Source organism: Urocampus carinirostris, chromosome 13, assembly GCF_059441175.1.
Source record: "Urocampus carinirostris isolate Australia breed hairy pipefish chromosome 13, RoL_Ucar_1.0, whole genome shotgun sequence".
Lineage (NCBI taxonomy): Eukaryota > Metazoa > Chordata > Actinopteri > Syngnathiformes > Syngnathidae > Urocampus > Urocampus carinirostris.
Window position 1 is genome coordinate 33,768,240 of NC_142361.1, and position 18,883 is coordinate 33,787,122.

At 41.0% G+C, this 18,883-nt stretch overlaps 1 protein-coding gene across 2 annotated transcripts in view; it reads left to right on the forward strand.

The window, feature by feature from the left end:
- The window catches only part of rims1a (regulating synaptic membrane exocytosis 1a), a 135,915-nt gene that overhangs the window by 75,629 nt on the left and 41,403 nt on the right, over positions 1–18,883 (forward strand). Inside the window, exons 12-17 of one of the 2 annotated variants that reach the window (XM_088351707.1) lie at positions 2,873–2,988; positions 3,100–3,230; positions 5,319–5,490; positions 5,559–5,712; positions 8,213–8,266; positions 18,420–18,582. In XM_088351707.1, coding sequence (XP_088207833.1) covers positions 2,873–2,988; positions 3,100–3,230; positions 5,319–5,490; positions 5,559–5,712; positions 8,213–8,266; positions 18,420–18,582 — 790 coding nt within the window. The remainder of the gene's footprint in view (positions 1–2,872; positions 2,989–3,099; positions 3,231–5,318; positions 5,491–5,558; positions 5,713–8,212; positions 8,267–18,419; positions 18,583–18,883) is intronic. The other variant, XM_088351706.1, reaches the window with a different exon arrangement.

Below are 18,883 nucleotides of genomic sequence, written 5' to 3' on the forward strand. Positions count from 1 at the left end.
TGTGGTATATTCGTCAAAATAACGAACTGGCATCCTATGCAATCTCTTTTGTTGGTGTCCAGTCCTAAAAAGTGAATAAAATTATCATTATCAAGCTCCTTTTCCTTTTTGTTTTTACCATTTATTAAAAAAAAGCAATTATTACATCTTTAAAGGACAGTTGTCCAATTTTGTGCAACAGAAGTGAGTGGAGTGTGTATGCGCAATAATCGAGACATGAACTGTAGGCGGAGGCATCCACGACTTTACAGCGTTGCTATAAAATCTGGTACAGCGGTATTAAAAACAGCAATAACAAATAATTGGCCTTCTAGCAGGCTCTTGACTAAAATTACAGCATGTCGACTGAATGTTTACAATTGTAAATTCCAGCCCTATAAACCAAATCATCCACTGACTTTAATGCTATAGATGTCAAATGTAATTTTTAAACAGGGCCTGCGTTTTAAAACCAAACAACTGTAAAGTCAATTTTCTATGTCAAATGTCATGATTACTGATACGAGGCACCTGTGCCCTTTGGCGCCAACTGCCTCGGACTCTGATTGGCTCCCCGTCACTATGTAAACCCCCGTCTTTCTGTCACCTGTTGTCAGTCCGTCTGCAAACCTCAGTTAATGCTAGGCAAGCTTTTCAACCCTGACTCACTCCTGTTTTGGCTCCCGTCTGTTTCCCGGCTTCCACCCATTTTCTGATCTCGACCATATTTTCTGCTCCCCTGTCCCGGCTACTGACCTGTTTATTCCGCTCCCGACACCGCCATCGATCGCCACGAAATCCCACTTCCACGTCCAGGGCAACCTGCTCCCCTCGACCAGCGATCACCGGATCGTGTGTACAATCCTTTCCCTTCTTCCAAATAAAACTAAGAGAAGTGTACGCAAGTGGGTCCTGTCTCCGTTCTGGTCCTGACACCAAAGGCTTTAAATATGCACTTATTCTTTTTACATTGATATACGCAATTGATTTTGGCCACGTTCATTCTACCCACCAAGCAAAAACGTTCAAAATATAGTCATAATATGTATAAAACGTGAATAAAAAGTACTACTGTCCCCAACATTCAAAAAACAGGCTACATTTTTCGTGACTTGCTATTTTTGCCTTTTATTTTATATACTTTTCAAATATAATGAAAATAAGTCTTACCTAGCTAGTTTTTCAATGCATACTATCTCCTTCTTAATAAAAATTGAGTAAAACGAACGCATTTGGGTCCCGTCTCCGTTCCTGGTCTGTGACAAAATGATCTATTTATAGATAGAGAAAACTATATACTGTATAACATATACCTGTAAAAGTGCATGTTTATTTATTAAAAATGTTGCTATGCTAAAAAGTATCACGACCGGTGGCAGTGGACCCCAAAAAAGACTTAATTCTCCAGTTTTTGTCATTTATTATTTTTGTCAAATGTTTGCCCCCCTGTTCTAGAATTTAGCTCTATAAAAGATGGCCAAATGAAGCAGTTTCGAATTTAAAATTTAGATCAAGTAGAAATAAGATTAGCAAAAACACAGAAAAGGGCTAATGTGTCAAATATTGGCCATTGATATCACATACACTTTGTTGTCACGTCCAGAACAAAGGGTAGACCCAATCGCGTAACGCTTTTCACAAGTTTATGGAGATAGAAAGAGGAAGGGCAGCGCCCCCGATCCGCGGGAAGCAAGTCGTTCTCGCAATCGAAATGTGATACGAATACGGAAATGGATCTTCCGTAGCGGGCGATGGCGGTGTCAGGGGCGGAAAAAAAGGGCGGTAGCCGGGACAGGAGACCAAAAGCGTGGTCGGGGTCAGAAACGGGTCGTAAGCCGGGACGGGAGAGCAGACGTGTTCGGGATCAAAACAGGTCGTTGCTGGAGACAAACGGGAGCAAAAATGGAACAGGCGGGAGTCAGGGTCAAAAAAGCTTGCCTTGTATAAACAGAGGTTTACAGACAGACTGACAACAGAAGAGGGACACGACTGGGTTTGAATAGAGACAGGGAGCCAATCAGAACCCGCAGCGGTTGGCGCCAAATGAGCGGGCACAGATGAATCACATCGGCAATCATGACACTTTGTATTGTTTATGGACGTCACGGCAGCTGGGTGGTTAGCGGTTCAGGGTTCAAGTCCAGCTACCACAGCCTCCCTGTGGAGTTTGCATATTCTCCCGTGCTTGCATGGGTTTCCCTGGGCAAGGTTAATTGGCCGGTCCAAATTGTCCCTATGGGTGAATGAGCGAGTGAGTTGTCTGTCTCGGTGTGCCCTGCGATTGGCTGTCAACCAGTTCAGGGTGTCCCCTGCCCACTGCCTGAAGATGGCTGGGATGGGCTCCAGCACCCCCGCGACCCTACTGAGGATAAGCGGTGCTGATAATGAATAACAGAGGGATAGTTAGATGGATAAATAGATAGATAATTTATTCATCCTCCTAGGGAAATTCACACTTCCAGCAGTATCCTTGTGTTAAAAAATAAAAAAATAAAATAAAAGATATAGAATACAAAAATACCCAATATAGTGTGTTGATAAAGTATTTAAATAGTGCTACAGAAAATACACACTGATATAAAAATAGAGTAATGTGCAAATGTGGGGGTGAGGTTAAATGTGGGCTTTAACTCCCCTGGGTGGAGTTAAAGAGCCTCATAGCATGAGTGAGAAATGGATGTATTGTTTATAAGAAAAATTCAGCACAAATCGAAGATAACAATGTCGAAAGTAACTATAACCTAGCTAATACGGAACTGAAATACGTATATGAACATATACAGATAAATTACACCATCGAAGCTAACATTGTCCACAAAATTCATGTTAGTTAAATACAAAGTACCGCAAAATAAACCGTGCAAATCGTTTTCCCCTTTTTTTTACATCATAGCAGGTTCAAGTTCCTTTGAGTCACAGAAGATGGAGAGACCATCTATAAATCTTTTATCCCCCACCAGTCCTCGATTGATTCTAGATGCTCCCCAGCTCATGCCAGGAAAACTTTCTGTGAGTGTTTATGCACTTTTATTTTGCTCTTAGCTGAGAAGTATCTCGAGCGTGCACGTTTGTTTGTTTGTATTGTGCGTGTTGTGTGCGTTGGGTGCACGTGTCCTGCAGGTAAAGCTGTGGTACGACAAAGCAGGTCACCAGCTAATAGTCAACGTGCTGCAGGCGATGGAGCTCCCTCTCCGACCCGATGGACGACCCAGGAGCCCATATGTCAAAATGTACTTTCTTCCTGATCGAAGGTATCTTGTTTTTCATACTATAGGGCACTTTAAGGAGTACTTGAGATTTTAAAGTACTGTCTCAGAAAATTTTTGTTTTGTGATGAAGTCCTTTATGTAACTGCTGTCAGTGTTCCCTCTAAGCTGCGCGCGTGCGCAATTGCGCACTGCTCGCACATTCTCAGCGCACAAGAAAATCGAGCCAGTGCATAAAAATGAGGGCTCAGAATTACTAATTAAGAAGCGACTTAAGTCAAAGTTACAGTGCATGAAGGTCAAAATACACGGGTTCCCCTGGCGTTGTGTCCGAAATGCGGTATTTTGAAGTCGAGTCGAAGTAGAATGAAGTTGAGTAAAGTTAGTAGAGTTTGTCGAGAACCGGCTTCTTCGGCTCGGCTCACTAAAAGGAACCGGCTCTTTCGGGTCCTAAACGGCTCTTCAGGTTGTTTTTGCTTCTTTCAGGCCTATATGACCAAATATTATGTAAAATTATGCAAAATATGACTTAAAGGAAAGGGAAATAGAACAAAAAAGAGAAAAACGATCCAAAAAGAGAAAGTAGTGAAAAGCTGAGAAAAAAAAGAAACAAAAGGAAGAGAAAAAAGAAGGAAAAATTCAGAAAAAGCCAGAAAAAAAGAAAAGAAATAAACAAAGGGAAAAAAAGTAAATAGAGAACAAAAAGATAAAAAGTAACAGCTAGGAAAAAATAAACACAATGAGATTTTTGAAAAGGATTAAAAAAATTAGAAAAAAAACAGGGCTCAGAATTACTAATTAAGAAGCGACTTAAGTCAAAGTTACAGTGCATGAAGGTCAAAATACACGGGTTCCCCTGGCGTTGTGTCCGAAATGCGGTATTTTGAAGTCGAGTCGAAGTAGAACGAAGTTGAGTAAAGTTAGTAGAGTTTGTCGAGAACCGGCTTCTTCGGCTCGGCTCACTAAAAGGAACCGGCTCTTTCGGGTCCTAAACGGCTCTTCACGTTGTTTTTGCTTCTTTAATCCCAACATGACCAAATACTATGTAAAATTATGCACAAAATGACTTAAAGGAAGGGGGAATAGAACAAAAAAGAAAAAATAACAAAATGAAAAAGTAGTGAAAAGCTGAGAAAAAAACAAAACGAAGGGAAAAAAAGAAGGAAAAATTTAGAAAAAAGCCAGAAAAAAGTAAAGAAAGAAACAAAGGGAAAAAAATCAAATAGAGAATAAAAAGAAAAAAGTAACAGTTCGGAAAAAAATTAACAAAATTAGATTGTTTTTTTTTTAAAGGAATTTTTAAAAAAGTAGAAAAAACACGGACAAAAGAAGAAAAAGTGTGTTGCATTCAAGTAATTTCCAATGATATCAAGTGAATCTTGTTGCCAACATTGTACTTCCACTAAACAATGCCATTAAGTGCAGTTCTGTATCTTGCAACCGACTAAATAAGCCCACAAAAATGTTAATATCATGCGAGAAAATATATCAGGAAATAAAAATAAATGGATATCTTGTGAAAGAATTGTAAGAACAAACGACGTTTGTAGGCCGTAAAACCTTTGCAATAGTACACGAGTCAATTCATTCAAAAGAGAAAAATCATTTTGCATTGCCGGAAACTCAGCAAAATGTAACTTGATGTCAAGTTATGGAATTGTTTGATAATGATTTAGTTGCCACACTTGGGATTGCTGTTGCTCACTGTTGTTTCAAGCGTTGCTCACCGGCTTTGTGTGAACGCTCAGACCCGTGGAAAATTACAGGGAACATTGACTGCGGTGAACCGGTCCCAGCAAGGATCCACATTCAGGCTGAACTGGATGATGAGGCTTTTATTTCAGTTACGTTAGCATAGCGCTGGAGACTGCTGCAATGAGCGACACAACATACACACACCATGTGGTTAGCACCTCCACTGGTTTTCAACATCTAGAGTCTCCTCAAAGCATACTAAACAAATAGTTCTGTTTTCAGTTGACATTTTTATAGGCCCCCTAAATGTGTTTTTTTCTTGACTATAATCTTTAATAATATTGATTTTCTCAAGTCCTTGCTTTCACTTACATAACTTGCTCCTTATCATCCTTAACAAAAACATGCAACATTTTTGATCCATTTCCTCTGCATTAGCGACAAGAGTAAACGCAGGACGAAAGCAGTGAAGAAAACCTGCGAACCCAAGTGGAATCAAACGTTCCTCTACACTCACATCCATCGCAGGGACTTCCGCAACCACATGCTGGAGCTGACTGTGTGGGACCAGCCCAGGTCACCAGAGGAAGACAGCATCTTTATGGGAGAAGTGATACTAACACACCCATGCATGCACTATGTAGTTAAGTATTGACTATAAAACCTTGGACTTGGCAGATCCTCATCGAGTTGGAGACGGCACTGCTGGATGACAAGCCCCACTGGTATCCCCTCCAGACTCATGACGTTTCATCTATTCCGCTTCCCCGACCTTCCCCGTACCTTCCTCGTCGACACATACATACCGACAACTCATGTAGGAAGCTGCAGCGTGAGTATTGCGTTTTTTGCACGTGTTTCAAATTAAGTTTGTGATTTTAAGCGCTGTCTTGTTCTTTGTGTGTTTGCATGCATCAGAGAAGAAGTATGAGAGGCCGTTTAAGAAGTAAATATACGTGCTCTCAGGGTTCTCACTGTCACGGACCAGGAACGGAGACGGGTCACAATTGCGTTCGTTTACTCAGCTTTATTTAGAAGGAGGAAAGGACTTGCACCCACGGTCCGATGATCGTCAGTCACGGGTAGCAAATAGCTGGGAACGCGGTAGTGACACTTCCATGTTCAGCGAAGGGAGTGTCGAGAGCGATAAAAAACAGGTCCATAGCCGGGACGGAGGAGCAAAAACGTAAACGGGTCCGGAAAAGAGGTCGGCAACGGGAATCAGACGGAAAACAGGACAGGATAGAGTCAGGAGTCACAAAAGCTTGCCTAGCGTGTAGCGTAGGTTCGCAGACGATCCGACAAATGGTGACAGGAAGGCGGGGTTTTAAAAAAGAGGAAGCAACCAATCAGCGTCCGAGGCTGTTGGCGCCAACGGAGCAGACTCAAGTGCCGCGCAACAGTAAAAATGCTTGAATTTTAATGTTGTGTTTTTAGGGATTTAGAGGTGCTTGAAATTTGGGTGAAGCGCTTGCAAGTGCTTGAAATTGTAGCCAACTTTTGCAACCAGTCTGCTTAAAAATGAGGCCGACGTTGCTCTCTGGTGGTTTTGCTTTGCCGTTCCATTTCTTCCTCAGCTGGCATTAGTTTGTATGGCATTGTTCTTTGAAGAGTCATCGCCCCCTACGGGTCGCGGCCCTAGAGAACAGGTGCATGCTCCACCTGCAGGGCGCTGTGTGTTATTGTAAGGATTACGCATCAATAATGGACATTTATGATGGACCATGCAAAAAATGATGGTAGCCTATCCCATTGGTAAATTGTAATGGGGAGAACTTCCTGCAACTGAAAATGTAAGCTACATATTACCATATTACCACATATGTAACCAACACCAATTGTCTCAAAAATATTTCCGCACGTATTTTTCAGATCCACAAAAAATTCCGCTATTTATGAATGAATGAAACTTTATTTTGAAAATGATAACAACAAAACCAAAACTACAATTAAAAAACAAAAAAAAAACAATGTTATTGTAAGATGTCTGAAAAGGAATAGAAAGAAGCATATGCTATTTATAGAAGTAAGAACACATGAGCTAGCATATAAACGTGCAATTATTCAAATATTTTTAGGCCGAATGTTTTTTTTTCATTTAATTTACGTGACTTCAAATTTTGATCAGGGGTGTCGAACTCCTCTTGACTCGGGGGCCACACGATAGAACACACATTCTCTTAGGGACCGGACTAGTAGATTAGAGAGAAAGAAAATAGAGAAAGAAATAAGAAAATAATAGGGAGGGTGGGACAGATAAAGAGAGAAAGGGAGAAAGAGAAAGAGAGAAAAGAGAGAGGGGAGAAAGAGAGAGAGAGAGAAAGAAATCCAAAGAGAAATAGAGAGAGAGAGAGGGAGAGACAGAGAGAGAGAGAGAGAGAGAGAGAGAAAGAAGGGGGGGAGAAAGAGAGGAGGGGAGAGCAAGAGAGAAAGAGTGAAAAGAGAGAAATGGAAAAAAGTAAGAGAGAGCAAAAGAAGGTAAAAAAACACAGAGCGATAAAGAGACAGAGAGAGAGAGTGAGAGAGAGAGAGAAAGAGAGAGAGAGAGAGGGGGGGAGAGCAAGAGAGAAAGAGTGAAAAGAGAGAAATGGAAAAAAGTAAGAGAGAGCAAAAGAAGGTAAAAAGACACAGAGAGATAAAGAGACATAGAGGAACAAGTAGAGAGAAAAAGAGAGAGAGAGAGAGAGAGAGAATAGTAGCATTTGTTTGATTGTATTGTAGTGTGTGTATGAGAGTAAAGTAAGAAATTGTGAGAGAGTATCATAGAGTTTGTATTGGAGTATAGTAATATGTGTGAGAGAATACAGTAGTTTGTTTATAAGAGTATAGTATTAGGTGTGAGAGGTTTTAGATAGATAGATGGATCAAATAAAGGTATAGAATACAAAAATACCCACTAAAATGTTTTGCTATAGAGTATTTAAATAGTGCTACGGAAAATACACACTGTAATAAAAATAGGGTAATATGCAAATGTGGGGGTGGGGTTTAATGTGGGCTTTTACTCCCCCGGGTGGAGTTAAAGAGCCTCATGGCATGAGGAGGAAATGGAAGTATGAAAGAGAGTAGTAATGTTGTTCATGGGAAAGACTATATCTGTATAAGAGTATAATGCATGTGTGAGAGTACAATGTTATATGTGAGAGCAAGTATAATATACTTCTCAACGGCTTCTCATTGAGAATCAATGTTACCTTGTGTTAACCAATCATAGGCTTTGTATAACACGTACTGTGTGTCAATGTTATTATGTATTTTTACCTCCCCTAATACTTCATATGTCTCGGAATGTGTCCATGCCTGTGTCTGTCTGTGTGTCTGTCTGTATGTAGGTTCACAGCGTGTAACAGAGCCTGAGTTTGAGGGTACGGCTGTAGTTTTGAAAGGTGGGTGGGGATTACTTTTTCCATGTGTTTCTCTGTAGTATTATTTATATGTTTTCATTGTATGTTAAGGAAAATAACATTGGACTCAAAACACTGACGCTCAATAAGTGACCGGTGGTATAATGACTTCATACTTAAATAGACACTTCAAATAAGGAGAGAAGACATCAAAGGAGTTGGAACTTGCAAATCCATCCATCCATTATCTGCACCGCTTATCCTCAGTAGGGTCGCGGGGGTGCTGGAGCCCATCCAAGCTATCTTCGGGCAGTGGGCAGGGGACACCCTGAACCGGTTGCCAGCCAGTCACAGGACACACAGGGACAGACAATTCGCTCGCTCATTCACACCTAGGGACAATTTGGACCGGCCAATTAACCTGACAGGCGCAGTGGTTAGCGCATGTGCGGCACAGTTCATGTCATGGGAACCTCCAGCTCCAGACTTCCTGTGTGGAGTTTGTATGTCCTCCCCGTGCTTGCGTGGGTTTCCTCCGGGCACTCTGGTTTCCTCCCACATTCCAAAAACATGCATTTCAGGGGAATTGGCCGGTCCAAAATTGTCCCTAGGTGTGAATGAGCGAGTGAGTTGTCTGTCCCTGCGTGCCCTGCGATTGGCTGGCAACCAGTTCAGGGTGTCCCCTGCCCACTGCCCGATGATTGCTGGGATGGGCTCCAGCAGCTAATGAGATGAGATGGGAATTAACCTGACATGCATGTTTTTGGAATGTGGGGGGAAACCGGAGTGCCCGGAGGAAACCCACGCAAGCACGGTGAGAACATGCAAACTCCACACAGGATTTTTGATCTCACTACCTCAGAACTGTGCCGCACACGCGCTAACCACTGCGCCGCCGTGCTGTCCTAACTTGCTAATCAAAACAGTAAATGATCAAACCATCGGATACAACATTTCAACCTGTTCTAAAATCGCTTCCCTGAGCCATTAATAGGTTAATGGGCTAATTGGGTTAATTCCGTTAATTTCTAGGTTAAAAAGCAAACAACAGCAACAATATCGGCTAATAGTGACAATGATGCACAATAGTCAAAGCATAAGTGATGTATAATAGTCAAAATAAAGAACTAGCCTCCAAAGCAATCGCCTTTGATTGCTTCCAATATTAAAAAACAGAATACATTTATCATGGGGTAAATACTACAATGTTGCGGAACTGTGTCTTTCAACCAGTGTCTCGGACTTTGTCTAGTGTGCTGCCAAAAATTGTCCAATTTAATCTTTGCAAAATAGGAGGCCATTGCTAAGTTTTCTTTCATTCTCACAAAAACTGCTGAGTAACATTAACATTCATCCAAGTCAGTAGGTGGCAGCAAATTACTTTTTTCATTCTTTTCTTTTTAATACATCATTCCGAGTTCCGACTGAAATCCCTTGTTTTTCGCAGGGGTTACATTCCAAAAAGAATCCCTGAAGTACAAACCATGATTTAAAAAAAATGCTGATGCAACTAAATACTTTATTATACATTAAAATATAGACAGACAGACAGACAGACAGTTGTCTAGATAGATAGATATATGTCTAGATAGAAATATGTCTAGATAGATGTCTATACCAGCTCAGTAGCCTAGATGGTAAGGCGCCCGCTTTGAGACTGGGAGGTCGGTGGTTCGCGCCCCGGCCGAGTCATTCCTAAGACTTAAAAAGTGGTCGGCGGCGCCCTCTGTTGGCTGCGGCTGCATCGGCTCGCTACAACGGGTCAGGTGCAATCGACATTTCGTTCTGTGTACATTGTTACACAGAATGACAATACAAGGAAATTATTATTATTATTATTATTATAGATGTCTGGATGGATAGATGTGTAGATAGGTGTCTAGATGGATGGTTATATGTCTAGATATATGTCTAGATGTATAGATATATGTCTAGATACATGTCTAGATGGATAGATATATGTCTAGATACATGTCTAGATGGATAGATATATATGTCTAGATAGATAGATATATGTCTAAATGTCTATATCGATAGATGTCTGGATAGATAAAAGTTGAGATAGATGTCTAGATAGACATATGTCTAGATGTCTAGATGGATAGATGTTTAGATGTCTAGATGTCTACATAGATAGATAGATAGATGTCTAGATGTCTACATAGATAGATAGATAGATAGATAGATAGATGTCTAGATAGATAGATAGATAGATAGATAGATAGATAGATAGATAGATAGATAGGTAGATAGATAGATAGATAGATAGATAGATAGATAGATAGATAGATAGATAGATAGATAGATAGATAGATGTTTACATGTGTAGATAGATGTGTAGATGTCTTGATAGATAGATAGATGTACTTTTTTGTCATTCTTGTACACATGTATACAGAACACAATATCGATACAGTTTCCGAAAATATATAAATATAAGTACATAGTAATGAGATGGAGTGTTTTGAAAAGGGATCCTGTACGATAGTGCAAAGAACCTGTTGGGCCAGTAAAAGGATCAAATAATTTACCAAATATATGGATTTGCAGTCGTAGTGGTAGTAGGTAAAGAATAATAGCTATGAGTACTGTAAGAACTTTTTTTTTTTTTTAATTTTATTTTTTTACGGATAACTGTTGAACCATCCAATAGTAGCCAGCGGGGAGCCTGCTTAGCCAATCAGAATGTAGAACAACATTCAGCAAGGGGTTACAGTACAGTATATTTAATAGCTTATTTGTTTGATTGTATCAGAAAAGACACTTAAAGGGATTATAACTCTCAAAGAATCACACTGAAATGTTTTAAATAGTGAAAAATCTTCTCAGAAACCAATCACTCCCCAACTTTTTCTAAAAACTTCCTGTTCTTTCTGCACACCTTGGAGCAACTCATCCCCAGATGGGAAACAAACTGTTTTGTGAAAGAAACCATCTGCTGTGTCCGCTTAGGTATAAACGGGACGGAAAACGGGAAGCCCACTCAAAGAGAAACTAGTGGGCCATTGCGAGCTTTGAGGTATTGCGCTCTTGGAAATGAAGCCAGGGACCTTGGGATCAAAACAAAGGATGCGCAGATGCCTTCAAGGCTGATCACTCTCTTTATTTCTAGGTTTATTTTTGGAAAATGGTCGGCTGCGACAACAAAGAACGCTTCCTTTAATTATTCTAAAAACTCAATTATATAATCGTGAAAAATGCTGGGTTTTTGTGCCGATTATTCAATATTTTAAGGGCGTATTGTGTATTATTTATCGCATTTTTATTTATTTAGTCTACATGAATAGAAATTTAGATCAGGGGTGTCAAATTCATTTTAACCCAGGGGGCCACTCGATTGAACAAACATTCTCTCGGGGGCCGGACGAGTACATTAAAGAGACAGAATGAGAGAAAGAAATACGAGAAAAAGAGGGAGAGAAAAAGAGAGAGGGTGGCACAAAGAAAGAGAGAAAGGGAGAGAGAGAGAGAAAAGAGAGAGAGGGGGGGAAGAGAGAGAAAGAAAGAAATCCAAAGAGAAACAGAAAGAGAGAGAGAGGGGGGTGGGAGAAAGAGAGAAGGGGAGGAAGAGAGAGCAAAAGAAGGTAAAAGACACACAGAGAGAAAGAGACATTGAGGAGCAGAGTGAGAGAGAGAGAGAGAGGGAGAGAGAGGTAGAGAGAGAGAGAAAAAGAGATAAAGATACATTGAGGAACAGAGAGAGGGAGAGAGAGGTAGAGAGAGAGAGAGAAAGGGATGAAGAGACATTGAGGAACAGAGAGAAAGAGAGAAAGAGAGAGAGAGAGAAAGAGAGAGAGCGTGAGAGAGAGAAATATAACTACTGGTCACATCAAGTTGACATATTTCAACCTGCATCTCGTTTTTTCTCTTGCGCTTCTCTGAGCGTTTTCTTGCGGGACGGAGCCAATCCCTGCCCCTGCCCGTAGGCCGCCTGTTTGACACCCCTGATAATAAGTAAGAATACATGAGCTAGCATATAAATGTGCGATTATTCAAATATTTGTTGGCCGAAAAAAATTGGATTTATTTTACATGAACTTAAATTTAGATCAGGGGTGTCAAACTCATTTGAACTCGGTGGCCACGCGATAGAACAAACATTCTCTCGGGTCCAGACTAGTAGATTAGAGAAAAAGAAAGAGAGAAAGAAATAAGAGAAGGAGAGAAAAAGAGAGAGGGTGGGAGAAAAAAAGAGAGAAAGGGAGAGACCGAGAAAGAGAAAGAGAAAGAAAGAAAGAGACAAAAGAGAGAGCGCGGGACAAAAAAGAGAGAGAGGGAGAGACATAGAGAGTGAGAGAGAGAGAGAGAGAGAGAGAAAGAGAGAAAGAGACAAAAGAGAGAGAGCGGGGGAAAGAGAGATAAAGAAAGAAATCCAAATAGAAATAGAAAGAGAGAGGGGGGGAAGAAAAAGAGAAGGGGAGGAAGAGAGAGAGAGGGAGAGCAAGAAAGAAAGAGTGAAGAGAGAGCAAAGAAAAAAAGGAAGAGCAAAAGAAGGTAACAAGACACAGAGAGAGAAAGAGACATTAGGAACAAAGAAATAGAAAAAGAGAGGGAGAGAGAGAGAAGAGGGAGGGGGGGAAAGAGAGTAAAAGAAAGAAATCCAAAGAGAAATAGAAAGAGAGAGGGGGGAGAAAGAGAGCAAAGGAAAGAAATCCAAAGAGACCTGGAAAGAGAGAGAGAAAGAGGGGGGGAAAGAAAGAGAGAAGGTGAGGAAGAGAGAAGAGGAGAGCAAGAGAGAAAAAGCAAAAATAGAGAAAAGGAAAAAAGGAAGAGAGAGCAAAATAAGGTAAAAAGACACACAGAGATAGAGAAACATTAAGGAACACAGAAATAAAAAAAGAGATAGAGAGAGAGAGAGAAAGAGATAAGAGAGAGAGGGGAGAAAGAGAGCGAAAGAAAGAAATCCAAAGAGAAATAGAAAGAGAGAGAAGGGGAGAGCAAGAGAGAAAGAGCGAAAAGAGAGAAAAGGAAAAAAAGAAGCGAGAGCAAAAGAAGGTAACAAGACACAGAGAGAGAAATAGACATTGAGGAACAAATACAAAAAGACAGATTGTCCCTAGGTGCGAATGAGCGAGAGAGTTGTCTGTCCCCGTGTGCCCTGCGATTGGCTGGCAACCAGTTCAGGGTGTCCCCTGCCCACTGCCCGATGATTGCTGGGATGGGCTCCAGCACCCCCGCGACCCTACTGAGGATAAGCGGTGCAGCTAATGAGATGAGATGAGATGAGAAGTCATGTTTATTATGACACCATCCCCTGATCTAAAACCTACATGAGGGCAAGGAAAAACTCAAAAACCTCAAGTCAAGTCATGTTTATTTGTATAGCGTTTAATCACAAAGAGTCTCAAGGGCTGCCCTGACCACAGATTATTGCAAACTACAGACTATTATGACACCATCCCCTGATCTAAAACCTACATGAGGACAAGGAAAAACTCAAAACCTCAGAAAATTAAGAAAATACATATTTGTATGGTTGTTCATGTATTTTTGCGTAATCTTAAAATCAATATAATTTTTTCAATGAAGTAAATTTTGTTTCCACTGCCAAGCACTAAAATCACACACTGTCCCTTTAAGCAAGCAGGTTTTTGAATTTTGTTGTATTTTAGTACAATTTGTGATGCTCTATCACTTAAAGAAGTACTGAACGGTAAATCTTTGCATGGGTGTTAGTTTATGTGTACAAATAAACTCAAAACGATATGTTTATATGATAGTTTTGTCAAGGTTGCCATGGCGCCCAATTGGCCCCGCCCGTGTGGCACAAACTGCGGCTCGTTGACAGATTGGCTTTCCGTCTATTTGAGCTCAGTGCTCTCACTCTTCCTTTGTCAGTCTGTCAACGAACCTCTGCCCCGAAAGACGAGGGGTTCTGACTCAGTCCTGTTTCCTGTTGGTATTTCCTGTCCGGTATTGTTCCTGTTTATTTTGTCCTGTTTAATATCGGTTTCCAGCTTCGTTCCGTCTATTTTTGTCCTGTTTCTCATTCTCTCCAGTTTTCGTTCCCATCTAGTTTGTCCTGTTCAATTTCGATATCCTGTTTCAATATCAATTTTGTCTGTCTGTCGGGCAATTGGCATCGATCTCGTCGGTTTCTGGCTTCCTGTTTTTCCTCGCCAGACCGCTGCCTAACGTGCATGACTCCTCATTTCCCGTTAAATAAAAGCTTGTGTGAGAAACGTCACGCATTAGGGTCCTGATCCTGTTCCGGTTCATGACAAGTTTATGTAATTTTTCTTCACGTTTCGTCCGAAATAACCGGTGCTTATATCAATTTGTATAAAACAGGAGTAAAATAATACTTGAGATTAGCAAACTTTACGCCGGAACAATATGATTTTTTTCCTATTCGTTATTTTATCCAGTATTGAAATGTTTGTAGCACTCGTTTTCTGTTGCACTACACAACACAGTGACACCCAGTGGTCAAATATGACACAGTGTCCCTTTAACTCTAAAGTATTTCATTGGTTCCTTTTTTATCCTCCTGCTCTGTAAAATACTTATACATTCAGATTTTACCCTGAACACATCATCACCATCACAGCCATGATGGGATGTAAACCTCCCCCGAGAAATCAATATAAAACAAACCATAAAATAAAAAAAACAGTAAAATGGTGGCTGTGTTTTCCTTCTTGTGCAGCGTGACAAAGTGTTATAGTCGTTTAGAGCTCGCTGGCCGTCGGTAACCCCGAAAAACGTATTGGCATTGTAAAACAAGGACTCCCGTACGTCATCTGTGATGATGAGAGTGCTTGTTCCGGTACAAGCTAATCCATTGTTTACCAAATGAGCTAGAGCATTTGCCGTCATCAGCATCTTCTTTTAGACCCAGAATGCGTCTGCCCGTCCATCACTTGGGTAAAGGGTAAACTCCGTCTTATCGGCTGCACAGACTACATACTATTACACCCTACAAACTATTATGACACCATCCCCTGATCTAAAATCTACATGAAAGCAAGGAAAAACTCAAAACTTTAGCATGAAGAAAGTCAAGTCAAGTGAAGCCATATTTATTTGTATAGCGCTTAATCACAAGGAGTCTCAAGGGCTGCAGAGACCACAGATTATTACAGTCTACGGACTATTATTGCGCCATCCCCTGATCTAAAACCTACATGAGGGCAAGGAAAAACTCAAAAACCTCAACATGAGGAAAGTCAGGTCAAGTTAAGTCATGTTTATGGGGCGGCAGTAGCTCAGGAGGTAGAGCGATCGTTTTAGGATTAAGGGATCCCAGTTCGAATCCCGGCTTGTCCGTGTTACATGCCGAAGTGTCCTTGGGTAAGACACTGAACCCCCAATACCCCCAATAAGCAGGTTAGCGCCTTACATGGCTGCACAGATCACGGCCGCTATTGGGAAATGTGAAGCACAATGTAAAGCGCTTTGGGAAGTCATTGACTTGAAAAGCGCTATATAAATGCAGATCATTTCATTTCGATCATTTCATTTCATTTCAAGTTTATTTGTGACGCCTTTAAAGACAACCAGTCTCAAAGGGCTGTACAGACTACAAACTATTATGACACCATCCCCTGATCTAAAACCTACATGAGGGCAAGGAAAACCTCAAAAACCTCAACATGAGGAAAGTCAAGTCAAATCATGTGAAATTGTGACGCCCTTAATCACAAGGAGTCTCCAAGGACTGCACAGACCACAGACTATTGCAAACTGCATACTATTATGACACCATCCCCTGATCTAAAACCTACATGAGGGCAAATAATACACAGATATTGTCAACATAAAATATAGGTTATTCATATGCCATAGAATAGAAGTGTGTTTTAAGCTTAGATTTAAACATTTTCACTGAGGTTACAGATCGAATCTCAGGGGGAAGAGCATTCCACAGCACCGGGGCCCGAATGGAGAACGTTCTCGAACCTGCGGAAATGCAGGGTTAAATGTGACACCTAAATTTTTGACTGAGTCACTCTGGGTAATATTAAATTTGTCAATGTTCAGAGCCGTTTTTAAGAACAAGTCACGGCATTTAGATGAAACAATAACTAGCATTTCGGTCTTTTCAGAGTTAAAGAGCAAGAAGTGAAGTGACATCCACTCTTTTATCTCAGTGAGGCAGGCCTCCAAATTTGCACAGTTTAGTGTGGCAGATTCCTCCATCTGAAGATATAGTTGAGTGTCATCTGCGTAGCAATGGAAACTGATGTTATACTTGCGAATATTATCACCTAATGGAAGCATATAAATGCTGAAAAGAAGGGGGCCAAGTACTGAACCCTGCGGAACACCACAGGTCACACTAAGGAGCTCAGATGTCATTTCACCATATTTAACACAGTGCGGCCTACCTGAGAGGTAGAATCTGAACCATAAGAAGACGGTTCCTGAGAGACCAATCCATATTAAAGAGACCCCCCCAACTCCAATTGGTTAATTTAATCCTAAAAGTTGTTTGAATTTGAATGATTGGGTCATTTTCTTTAAAACGACCAAAACAAGTGGCTCAATTAGATCCTAGTTGTGGCTTAGTCCCATTTACAAGGTTCTTACTGGTTCTTGAAAACCTTAAAAATGCTTAAATTTGAATGTTGTGATTTCAAAGTCAGAAAAAATGCTTACATTTTGGGGAGAAGTGCTTGAAAGTGCTTGAAATGGTTGCCATTGCCGTATTTCTTGGCCGTCTGACTTTATAGACAAGAAAATAGAGATAAAAAGTGCGGGAAAATGGCACCGACACGCCTGTTCTGGTGGCTTGTCATCGTGGCTTTGTCATGTTAAGTGTCATTGCCCCCTACTGGTTGCCTCTGAAAGGACAGCTTTAATTAGAAAACCGGCTCTTTTTTGTCTTGGCTCACAGAAAAGGCTCTTCCAAATGGCTCATTCGATTATTATGATTTTTTTCAATGATATATAATCAATAATAATAAAGTATTATGTATTAATTTATTTAGTCATTAGTAATTCCATATGTTTTTCAGGCGATCCCCGGAAAATACTTGATATACAGGAAAAAAAATCACAGATCTACCCCTTAAAAAAAAAAAAAAAAAACGAATTTAGTGTTTTACACACTTAACACATTAAAAGTCAAACACAGAATTCCTGAAAATGCAAAATCATGAAATATAAATAACATTTCAGTAACATTTCAGTGTTATAAATAAATGACACATTGCAAAGAATATATATATTTACAATTCTATTTTAACCAATTTAGACACTGATCCTCTGAAAAACACGCAAAGGAATATGAATTAAAATAAGTAAAACAGAAAGCAAAAGAATGAGTCAGGACCAGAACGGAAACAGGACCCAATTGCGTTATGTTTCTCACAAATTTTATTGGAGGAAAGAGAAAGGGCTGGGGCTGCGCCCAGGATCTAGTGTTCGCTGGACGCGGGAAGCAAGTTGCTCTCATACTCGGATTATGCTCCGAAGGCGAAAGTGGACGGAAAAAAACAGGTCGGTAGCCGGGATTGGGAGAGCAAGGCGTGGTCGGGGTCGGAAGCGAGTCGGAAGCCAGAATGGGAGAGTAGACGTAGTCGGGGGACAAAAAGAGATCGGAAGCAAGGAACCGGAGGACAGACGTAGTCAGGAGCAAAACAGGTCGTAGCCGGAGACAGACGGGAGCAAAAACGGGGCAGACGTGAGTGAGTGTCAAAAAAAGGCATGCCTTGAAAAACAGGTTCACAGACGGACTGACAAAAGGGGACTGACAGGACAGGGTTTAAATTGTGGGGAAGCCAATCCGTCAACAAGCTGCAGCCGGCGCCACATGGGCGGGGCCAATTGGGCGCCATGGCAACCGTGACAAACATTTTGTTTTAGTTTATTTGTTTTTGGTCAAACAAAGAATTGTAGTAACAATGTAACGAACAGGTGGGAGTCAGGGTCGAAAACGCTTGCCTACCAATCACTGAGGTTCGCAGACAGACTGACAACAGGGGATTGACAAGTAGTCCATATTTGGCTCGTTTCTTGATTCTTGGAGTAGTAACTACTCGAGTAATTTTATACTTATTTTTAGTCGATGTGATCAGTAACAGTCTACAGTTGATGTTCCCACTTGTTTTAGGGTCATGTGTCCCAATACATCCGCCCATCTATTAATCTTTGTCATAAAAAGACAAAGATCTGAGTATTTTTAACTTTCATGGACTGAACCTATTAATGATGCCTTATCTGTATGCGTCCACATGGGTCATCTCGACAGCCGAAGTACGTGGCAGGCAGCGGCAAAGGGAACCCGCATCCACGTTGGAGGTACCAGATCACCAGAGAACGGCATTCCAACATATACGGTCCCGTTCCGTATCCCCTCACCGCGAAGAACAGTCGAGTATGCGTTCCCGACCGGCCAATGTCCCGGCACAAAGGTAGGAAGTCACTGTTCCGAAAATCACTTTCGGTGACTGATTCAGGGCCGTAACGTAAACATAGGTTTTCAGAAGCTTTGTTTTCAAAAAAAAAGATTAAAGGTTTGGCGCATCAGTAAATCAAGCCTCTGGGAATGATATCAGTATGATAAATCACCATTAGATGGCAAGAGTGTCTTTGATCTTTGTCCTCACATTAAGGAAGTCCCCACTTTTCATGTGTTGCCTCCTGTATTCAATTTCGAGTTTGTGGGCGGCCCCATGTGAGAAGTAGGCACTCTGAAGCAGTGTGGTGAGAGAA